General features: G+C 44.6%; 1 protein-coding gene across 1 annotated transcript; it reads right to left on the bottom strand.

Moving 5' to 3' along the window:
• Positions 1–2,199: 2,199 nt before the first annotated feature.
• Positions 2,200–8,097, bottom strand: LOC100971092 (keratin, type I cuticular Ha3-I). Its single transcript, XM_003813826.4, has 7 exons — positions 6,951–8,097; positions 5,877–5,959; positions 5,011–5,167; positions 3,589–3,750; positions 3,372–3,497; positions 2,976–3,196; positions 2,200–2,764 (listed from the first exon to the last, which is right to left on the bottom strand). The coding sequence occupies exons 1-7, from the start codon at positions 7,296–7,298 to the stop codon at positions 2,647–2,649; spliced, it is 1,215 nt and encodes a 404-aa protein (XP_003813874.4). The 5' UTR covers positions 7,299–8,097; the 3' UTR covers positions 2,200–2,646.
• Between the last annotated feature and the right edge of the window lie 3,119 nt (positions 8,098–11,216).

Raw genomic sequence — 11,216 nt, 5'->3', positions numbered from 1 at the left:
AAAATAGGAGCAAACAGGCTGTTAGGAGGCTGAGTAGAATGTTTTGCTGGGACTAGACAATATCAAAAGTAGATCCCAAGAGCCCAGGAATTCGTATTCAAGGTCAAAGTGTCAACAACAAGAATACTGAGTCTTACATAGGTACCATGCTGCACCATTTATAAAGCACTTCCATACACAGGGGATCTTCACAACCCCACAATGCTGCCAGGCCAGGTCTCTCAAAAGGAGGACTCTGATGGTCAGGGGAGTCAACAATATATCCAAAACCAGGACCAAAAAATGTTGCCTCCAAAACAAGCCATAATTCTTCTTCTCGTCACAGCATCCCACACCATCTCCTAGTGGGTAAGACTCATAGCCCAGCGCCATCATGGTTTATTTCACAGGGAGAGGCGGGGCAGGGATTAGGAGACATTTCCTGGGGTCTGATTTCCTTGCTTCCTTGCTATGGGCCTCTTCCCTCAGAGCACTGTTTTCTGAGAAGGCCTGGCTCGAGGAGCTGATGACCTCAGCGACTGCAGACCTGGGAACCTGTGGAAAGGAGAAATTAAGTTTGCATCTGGGAAAGCCCAGGGTTGAATAACAGAACCTTGCCTTTAAGAATTCTTGCTTTTTTTTTTCCTGCCTCTGCATTGTTACTGAAATATACAAGAGAGAAAGAAAGCGTTCTGAACCCATTATTTATCTCCTCCTTCCAAGCAAGCAGCAGACATTCATGATGAATGATGAGGTGACTTTCTACATTGATTTAATTGAAATCTGTATCCTATCCAGGTTATTTTTAAAGTTTATAAAGACCTTTTCTACTGATTCTTCTCTTCCAAACTCAAATAAAGAAATGTTTTATATACATGATCTTCCACTAAAAAGGAGCCCAGACTCTCAGATCCTCAGGAACATCTGTTCTCCATTCTATAGAACTGTGCTGCTGAAGACAAATGGAGTAGCGAGTGACCAATCTTTGACACTCAGCATTCTCTCTATGTTAGCCCTAACACAAAAGAGAGGACTGGTCCACACCTAAGGGAAGAAGGTGGCCACGAGCAACTGTTGAGGGCTGGTCTCCTTAGCTGTCCTCTGGTATCCACAGCCCTGAATGGAAGGTTTTGGGTATTTTTCCCTGGACATCTCTACCACACCTAAATATATGGTCTGCAAGTTTTGGAGAGAATTTCCAACCCCCACTCTACCTCCTGCCCCTCCCTACCTGTTCTCATAGGTTGATGATATTCTAATCTCTATTAAGAGTTCCCATTCTCAATATCTCTTCATTTCAATCATTGATTTAGAAAAGTAGGAGTAGAGAAGTGAAAAATGAGACTCAATCTCATTTGTGGGCTGGGCCTTGGGTTTCCTTACTTGATTGCTGTTTTTGTTTTTTTAAACATTGCCAAATCTGGATGCCACTGAAGGCAGTAATGTGACAGAATGATGGTCCCAATGGCATATAAATAAAAACAGGTGGGGCCAAAGCTCAAGGCTCACTAGGACAAAAGAGACTTTTCCGTCAAATAACCCACTCACAGTTCTCCATCATCTGACGCAGACCCCAGGCAACTGAGCAGAGAACTCCAGCATAGGGTTCCAGGCCCACATCATAGAACTACAGAAAGTCACAAGGAGTCCTTGAGTGCCGAGGCAGGAACAAAGAGAGGAAGGTGAACCAAAGGCACCTCCCCACCATCCAGCCTAGCAGATCCCACACTCCTCCTGGCCACTATATCCCTCTACCCTTTGCTGCTCCTTCCTACTTTCTACCTAAACATTTCAGCACAGCATGGTTGTGTGTGCATGTGTGTGTGGTGTACATATGCTTATATGGTATGTGGTTATGTATATGTGTATATGAGATTATATACCATATGTTAAGGTGATAGATTTATATTACCTCAGTACAGGTTTTTTTTTACTCAAAATGTTTTCAGATCCCTCCACTTAATGTTTCAGAATAAATAGTTCCTGTGTCTCTAAAGACACCTTCATATGAATTTGCCATTCTGTTTCCCACCACCTTCTTCCCAAACACTAAATCCAGGTTAATAGTCTTTCATGGAGGCTTTTCCATTGAAGGAAATCATAGACCATATATGGGGTGAATAACCTCTTCATCTGATGGAAAAACCCTGGTTATTTTTTTAATTTATACAAGACAGCCAATTTTGGAATTAATGAGTGAAACAGACAATTATAACTTTTGAATAACAGTTTATTAGGAGGTTAACAAAGGATTTCTATTGCATCTCCAAAGACCAAGAGTGACAAGGAAGATTTGCTCCAATTATGTTCTGTTTCACAGCATGCCCATCAGCTCTATCACACTTAATGGAATTTTCTCTAAATTGCATTATTTAAGTTTTATCCAAGTATAACATGTTATGCAAATGTGTCTTTATGATGATAGATATTGCTTGATCTTGATCCTGCTGTAGGTCTCTCTATGTGACTCAGAAGACAGATTTTGCAGCCTTATGCTGAAGAATCAAGCCAGGGAATACAGTGGAAGGCTAGAGCTGACCCCTGGAAGCCAGGGTTGATAGAAAGGTTTCTGCCTCTTTCCAAAGTTTGGTCACTGTTGGAGATGTTGGGATGAAGTAGAGTTGAGGTGTGACTGATGCCTTTCTTCTCCTCCTGGTCGTGGGGCCTCTAGTACCCAAATGTGTTGCAAGGCCCGCACCGAGCACGTGGGCCACAGGGATTAGAGATACAGGGCCCAGTGGACTTGTCACATGCATTGGTTGTGGCGCAGGGGTTGGAGGGGAGCCTGTGGGCAGAAAATCATTGGAGCAAGTTAGAGTAAAATGAGCTGAAGAGATTGGAAAATACTAAAAGGGCTTTGTGTAAGAATATTGTTCCTCCTTGGACTTCCTCCAAACAAAAGCTTGAAATTATAAATTCATTTCCATCAAGAAGACTATTCATCTCCACAGCAACCTAACATGCCCCAAGGAGAAGATTACTACCCCCATACTGACTTGCAGTCCTCACTCTCCAGCAGGCTCCGGTACGTGTTGATCTCGCACTCCAGCCGCGCCCGCACGTCCAGCAGCACCTGATACTCCTGGTTCTGCCGCTCCAGGTCACTGCGGATCTCCGCCAGCTGGGACTCCACGTTGGTGATCAGTCTCTGCACCTGGGACAGCTGGGAGCTGTAGCGGGCCTCGCTCTCCGTCAGCGTGTTTTCCAGAGAGTCTCGCTGTGGTGGGGAAGATCAGGAATGTCAGAGAGCTGCTCCTTATAAGGTTCCTCCATGGGGTTCCAAAGAACTCACAAGCTCCAAGAGCTAAGGAGAGTGTGTGGCCCCAAGGGCATCCCCAAGACTCTGCCTCCCAAGTTCCCATCGCTCACCAGCAGGTCTGAACAATACACACCAGGTTGTGCTGGGCCTGCAGCTCGATCTCCAGGGCATTGACCGTGCGTCTCAGCTCGATGATCTCCACCTGGTAGGACTGCAGCTGCTCCGAGCTGGATACCACCTGCTTGTTCAGCTCCTCGGTCTGAAACACCCAAGGGGAGAAAGGATCAGACCCTGCCTCCGGGCCCCTGGGGGGCCTCGGGTCCTGAGTGGACACGTGCTTAGATGCCCACCTGCGTGGCGAACCATTGCTCCACTTCCCTGTGGTTGGTTTCCACCAGGGCCTCATACTGACTCCTGGTCTCATTCAGGACCTGGTTCAGGTCCACAGCGGGAGCAGCGTCCACCTCCACGTTGAGGCGGTCTCCAAGCTGGCAGCGCAGGGTGTTAACCTCCTGATGGAGAAAGGGCAAAATTTTAAATTTCACAAAGGATCTTGGTGCTCTCCTTAAGAGAATGCAATTCAACTTCTGATCATTCTTAAGCTTTCAAGAAACTTTGTTCCCTCTGATCCTGTCACTAACCAGGATCTATATTCAATAACTAATTTGTATACTCCACTTTTTACAAACGACTTTCAAGCCCATGACTTCCCTCTGCTCTTTGTATTAAATGTATCACTCCTCATTTAGAGAGATTCAGTGATTTGGGCTCAAAGCTGATACATGGTGGGCCATTATTTAAACTCTGGTCCCCAAATGCCCAGTTCAGTGTTTTTGCTAGTATACCATATAGCCTCATATGTTTGACTCTTAAGCATGGATAACAAAAAGAACAGAGTCTAGCTAAAGAGGAAATACAGAATGCTTACTTCAAAATCTGCCATCCTGGCATAGAAGAGACTTAAAGGGTGATTTGTTGATTCCACCAGCATAGATTTTGCTGAAGGCAATAAGTATCTGTTTACTTCCCTGCTAAGCATAGCTTGGTACTTGGGCTTAGGCGGATTTCAGACAAATTTGTATTCAACCTCATCTCTACCACTTAATACACTGTTTCTAGAAGCTTCTTGAAGCCTCGATTTCTTCATCTTAAAATGAGAACTGCCTCCGGAGTTAAAGCACTTAGCACAATGTTTGGCACATACTAAGCACTTGATTAATATTAACTGTCGCCATTTACATTGTTCTTGGATTTCAGGTTGCATAAAATACATGTCTTCTTTTTTGCCCAACTGACTTAGCCATAATGGTGAGCATTTTGCTCGAGGCTGTTTCCAAGCAACACTGAACAGCAAGCAGAAAGAGCTCTGGATAGGAACGAAGAGAATTGCATTTTGTTCCAGCTCAGCCCTCTCTGCCTGATGGGCCTAGGCCATCCTGGCTTCTCCAGCTACAAATGGAGAATTGGAATAGAAGATTTCTGCTGTGTGCACTCTAACCTGGGCACAGGAGAGGCTGTGGCTGCTGCCTCATTACCCAGCTTTCCTCACTACTGGGCTTGCCAACTTCCTCACTCTCATTCCTGCCTCTGGCAGAAAAATCCTAATCTCATATCACAGGTTTTTAGATTACTCATTCTCTACATATCCATTTTTGTATGCAGAATTACTTCCTCAGCTAATTGAGCCTCTACTGACAGCCTGTCCTGGACCCTGTGGCGGTTGTGAAACAGGTCCTGGCTAGTCTGAGCCCATTACTCTTCAGGGAACTCACCTGCTCATGGTTCTGCTTGAGGCACAGCAGCTCCTCCTTCAGGGACTCCACCTGGGCCTCCAGGTCAGACCTGCACAGGGTCAGCTCATCCAGGATCCTGCGCAGGCCATTGATGTCCGACTCCACCAGCTGCCGCAGGGACAGCTCGGTCTCATATCTGTGATCACAGGAGGGTCAGGAACAGGCTGGGCAGGAATAGGCCTGGCCTTGACTCTGCTTTGGTTTTGTTAGTCAGGCAACTAGGAATTAGGGTTTGTAGTTTTTATAGCCATCTCTTTTGTTTAGGTTTTCAGCATCGAGCTGGAAGAAAATGCACTGGTAATTTTATGTTTAAAGATCCAGTGGATAGACTTCTATATTCCTAGCTACTCAGGAGGCTAAGGGGGAGGATTGCTTGAGCCCAGGAATCTGAGGATCTGAGGTTACACTGAGCTATGATTGCACCACTACCCTCCAGCCTGGGTGACAGAGCAAGGCCCTGTCTCTAAAAAAAAGAAAAAAGAAAGCCAGTGGATTTAGGATAAAAGCCGACAAACTGTAAGATTTCCAAAATAATACACTTCCACATTCGCCATTCTCATGAATGGGTTCTGTGCATAGGAGAACATCAGGGGCCAACACATCTACACTAACTCACAGTACAACTAGGGGTGTCACTTCACAGAGGAGAAGAAGGAGGAAAGGAAGTCTAAGGCCTGGGGAAAGGATCTCTGAGCTACGGTGTGTGGTGGCTCTGTGAATCTTGGAGAAAGCAGCTAGAACATAGCTCAGTCACTGTTTGTTTAACTTGTGTTGACAACAGGCTAAAGGAAAGGAGGGCTGCCAGAGAAGAGAAATAAACAGCAACACCCCGCTTGCCCACTCACTTGGTCCTGAAGTCATCTGAGGCCAGCTTGGCATTGTCGATCTGCACCACAAGCCTGGCATTCTCAGACTTGCTGCACAGGATCTAGAAGGCCCAAAACATTCAAGAATGAGCAAGGACTTGGTAATTTTTCACCAATGGCAGTCCTTCCTAATTCACTTCCTTGGAAGGATCAGGATGTCTATCTTATTAAATGCTTTCTATATACAGCAGGTACTCAATGAATATTTCCAAAATTATATTCAAAAAAAGAACACCAAAATATGCAAACAGTATAAGTAGATAATCTTTTTTCTATCCTAATGAGCAATACTGAGAAGCTGATCATAATAGTTGACATTTATGAAAAACACCTACTATGTTTCTGGCATGATACTAGGAGCTGAGGATACAAAAATTGGTAAGCGCTTGATCCTGCCCTCAAGAAACTTTCAATCAAGCAGAAAAGACAAATAGGTAAACTAGCAATTGCAGGGGACTGGATCAGGGAAGAAGCCACATGTTCCCAGATGTCCCAGACAACTGGGACTACTTTGTCCTAGGTAATTTCCAATCTTCCCAATTTTGGCCAAACATTTTAGGCTCTCACTGGACACTGTGCACCAGGAGAAGCCCAGAGGCATGAAGGTGAGGACAATGAAATCGGGATAAGTAGGAACCTAGAAGAGAGAGGCAGCCAGCAGTCCAAGGGGCAAAAAGCTCAGATGAGGGAGAAAGAAAATGTCCCAGTCTTTACAAAAGATTCCGTTTCCTCAGCTTCCTTTGGACTCAGTCCTTTTCTCTCACCTCAGGGTAATAATTCTGGAGCTTGGCAGGTGCATGGAAGCATTCAGAGGTAGTTTTTAATTACAGCTCATTTATGCAAAGTGCTGCTACCTCCACATAGACTAACACTATGCAAATATTTAGACCTAACAGTCCCAAGTCTAGTATTAGATGGGCCCTCAAAAAACAAAATGGAAAGGCCAGTTTTCAGCTTTTCATTCACATCAAGAGCTCACGTTGTTTCTCAATCACAGCTCGGATTCTCTCCCGACAACTTCCTACTGGAGGCACTGTGTAGCCCACTCCTCACCTTCTGCTGGAGCTCCTCAATGGTCTTGAAGTAGGACTGGTAGCTGGCACACACCAAGGGCTCCTGCTGCTGTGACCGCTCCCGGATGAGGTTCTCCAGCTCTGCGTTGTCCCGCTCCAGCTGACGCACCTTCTCCAGGTAGCTGGCCAGGCGGTCGTTCAGGAACTGCATGGTCTCCTTCTCACTGCCATTGAAGGAGCCCTCACAGAACCAGTTGCAGTTGCTCACATTGGCAGGGATGTTGCAGGCCCCGGGCAGGGTGCAGCCGTGGCAGCTGGGGGGCACGCAGGGCCGGGAGGAGCAGCTGGTGCGGCAGCTCAGGTTGGGCAGGCCACAACTGTAAGACATGGTGCAGGGAGGGAGTGTCCAGCTGAAGACAGAGTCCAAAATCTCCAAGTTGTAGAGCGGTGGGTCTCCTTCCTCCAGGGAGCATTTATACCTCGTCCATGGAGGGTGTGGACACGTAAGACAACCCCTTTTTTTTTTTTTTTTTTGCTCATTTGGTGATTGTCAAAAGCCCTTCCCTCCATTTGTTGTGTTTCTTCAGAAGAGCCTCTCCCCTCATAAAATACTTTACTTGGGCTTCTCGCTAAGTCAGGACTCCTCTTCCATGCTGTGTGTCATGATGTAAGAGCTTCATGGTGTGACTTCAAAGACCTGGACTCATGAAAGCCCTGGCCTTCTTCAGTGGGGTGCAGCAGGTCAAGAGACAGTATTGCTGTTCTGCTTCGTGGCTTGAGGCCCCCAACTCTTTGGCAAGCTCTGGCTCTCCTTGGTGAAATGGAAAAGCATAGCTCTTGCCCATGCGTCTTTTGCTAGGTCACATTTCCAAGTGCCAAATTCCAAATTCATGGTTCTCAGAAAGAGGAATAGATCCTTTCTGGGACAGTTCCTGATGGCCATGTTTCCTGATATGATGGGCTTTTTTCATGTCCATGATGAGGTCAATCAACCAAATAATAGATATCCACTATGACAATTTCATCCAGGGCGATGTAATAGACACTGGGAGGGGTGGAAGATAGGACTCAATGCTATGGTCAGAAGAAGTTCTTACTTGTTAAGAACCTGCACAAGCCCAAGGTAGTGTGGACACTTTTCACAAACTAGATCCTTTTTACAAACATGATCCTCAAACATGCAGAACTTAGATGTCCATTATTCCTCACCAGAACTCTTAAAGGTAAACTGTATAATTCCCATTTTATAGATGAGAACACCAAGGCATAGAGGGTGAGGATAATAAGTTGTGGAGCTAGGATTCCAAAGCAGATCACTTTTCTTTTCATCACAACACGTGGCTTAAATATCAATGGCTTACTTCCTTCCCTTTTTCAGACAAGTCGTCCCTTTCTCCTCTCCAAGCTCTCTTTTTACCTTGAGCATGACACTGTCATGACTTATGTGCTTGTCTCTCTGTCTCTATTTGAGGTCCCTGAAGGCAAGGGCAGGGTCTAGTTTGTCTTTGAATCCCCAGCTCTAGGCACCTGGTAGGCACTGTTGAATGGGTGTGGGTAGAGTAATGAAGGGATGAACAGGAAATAATAATCTGAGGCAGAAGTTGATAAGTGATAACTGAGTGGTTTCCACACTGGGGAGGGTGAGCAGCTCCAGGATTGGAGGCTCTTAGGAATGGATGAATGGATTTATGCTGGGATGGGGAGGCTTCTAAGAAGCAGAGGGGAGAAAAGTAGGAAGTGCAGGTGAGGAGAATAATGTGCACACAGGAATGGGGTGGGAAAGCCCAAGGCATGGTTGAAGGACCAGGGTAAGTCTAGGCAGCAGGAAGGGGAGAGTTGTGAAGGGAAGTGCTAGAAATTAAAGCTTTATGGGGGATTGTATGGGGACCCTATGGTAGGGGGTCTCGATGGTGAAGTGGAGCAGCTTGGACTTCCCCAGAAGCTGTAGAGCCAGTATAAGATTTTGAACCTAAGTGTGGTGTGACAAAAGGTGTTTTAGGAAATGTTTTAGCAAATATTTTTCTGTTTTTGAAAAATGAAGGAAAGATTGGAGGCAAAGAGTTCAGCAAAGAGGCTATTACAACAGTCCATGCAAGATTAGAATCTATGGCAGGGATGATGATACAGATAAGGTTTAGTACAAGTGAGAGAGTTAGAGAAATGGGCCAAGGGAGAGTACAAAGAGAAGAGCAACAAGGAGCTGAGGACCAAACTTTGGAGAATTTCCCAATCAGAGATCAGGAGAAGGAAAAAGAATCTGTGATAAATGGAGAAATGGTGAGAAAAAAACGATAAAAACAAGTTCATGGCATCCCAGAAGGGCAGGAAGGAGGGTGCTTCCAAGAGGAGGTGATGTTAGAAGGGCCAAGTGCAGCAAAGGGGCCGCACATGATCAGGACCATGGAGAGGGTATTGGCTACCTTCACCGGAAAGTTACCAGGACCTTTCCAGGGTCACACAGGTATGCCTGCTGTACGCAGCGCCTGTGCACATTCTTAAAGTAATGCCCACAGTGAACTTCGGTAAACCAAGACTTCAAACACACAGAATTGAGATGTTCATTACTTAGAGAAGTTCTGCTGCAATACATTTATATATCTGATTATTAAGCTTGGAGCTTTGATCTTACCAATACAGACTTTTATACAATAATTGGAGTGGGCTTTAAGCAGATGCCAGACTTGTTTGAACTTGATGATTCGTAATAGTTTATTATTTAGGAACAATTATCCAAGAAGCATGAGTAATCTGAACTGACCGTGCATATGACACCACTTCTGTTTTGTCACAAGACGTAAGATGAGCCTTATTTGATATCCTAAAGAGGCAATGAGGAAAAAATTCAAGTATGGGCCTGAGGAGGCATACATTGGCCAGAAAGAGGAGGGGCTTCCTATGTCCTTGCTAGCAGAGGATAAAGCAGACCACAGATTCCAAGCCTCCTAGCTACAGCTACCAATCCAAGCAGCTTCCAAGCCTCCCAGCTACAGCTACAGACCAAAAACCAGATGGCTTTGCATTTGGTTCTTCTCTTCCTCCCTCTTGCCTCCTAACATAGATCCTAAATATGAAAATGGTTAAAAGAGAGAGGGAAAATCTTGGAACAAGATATTGGGGATCCTAATAGTCAACTCATCCAAACCGTTCGTTTTACGAAGGGGAAACTGAGGCTCAGAATGGAGAAATGGCTTGCTTAGTATCATCTAGCTAGGACCCAGATCTTCTGATTCCCACTGCATTATCAACCCCATCACCATTCTACTGAAATGTTGAAGAATTTCACAAACAATCTGATCTGCTATTACCTAAGGACAGAAATCAAGGGCAGTGAGAAAAACATCTTGTTAACCATAGACATGCTGTGTTGAAGAAGAATTATGAATCAATGTGTAAATAAAGATAGAATTCAGCAATAGTACAGTTTCTTGTTACCTCTCTGATTTCAATTATTTCTAAGTTGATGATACAATTATATACCAACAATTTGGAGTAATTTAAACATAATTATATCCCTTCAGATATAGATTATATCCCATCTGTTTGGAGCAACTTAGAACAATTGGTCAAACAATGGTGACCCTACTCGACAGCAATATGCTTATCCAGAGTAAGGTACACAAAAGATAGTCACAACAAAATTAAACTATTATTAAAATGAGGACAATTGAGAGATTAAAGAAAACACACCACAATGACACTGGATGCTATTAAATGACAGGATTATGAATGCTTTTTTTCTTCTCTCCAAATTCTTTGAAAATATTTGTGTTACTTCTCCACAATAAACAGAATAAAATTTACATTTAAAATTTCGGAAGGAAATTCTTGCAAATCTTCTAGAGGAACAATGAGTTATTAAAAAAAAAAGCCTAGGAGGCTCCTGTTCCAATATAATTACTACATTACACTTGAGCCTGTTCTAGAAATAAAGCCTTTGTTGTGATCGGCATTCATGCCCTTGTGACATCTGCTGACTTTGCCCATTCCAAAGGTGAGCTACTAAGAAGGAATGAAGGGAAATCAACCTACCTATAGCTCATGAATTGACTGGCATGAGGTCTGAGCTTTGGGTGAAGGAGAAGACAAGGAGGAATAACCCTTGGAGAAACATCTGCCATTGACTGCTAGCCCGTGGTCCAAGATTGGCTGCTAGAACCACCTCATATTGACCCGCATCCATAGACTATACTTCCCACATACACATAAAGGATAATTAAATTTCTTTTCTGGAAATACTATCTAAGTCAGATAAAGCCTACAGGCTTAGCATGCTGGAGTTACCAAGGACCTAACTGGTCATTTCACT

This window comes from Pan paniscus, chromosome 19 (genome assembly GCF_029289425.2).
Source record: "Pan paniscus chromosome 19, NHGRI_mPanPan1-v2.0_pri, whole genome shotgun sequence".
Lineage (NCBI taxonomy): Eukaryota > Metazoa > Chordata > Mammalia > Primates > Hominidae > Pan > Pan paniscus.
This window is presented reverse-complemented; position numbering and strand designations above follow the sequence as displayed.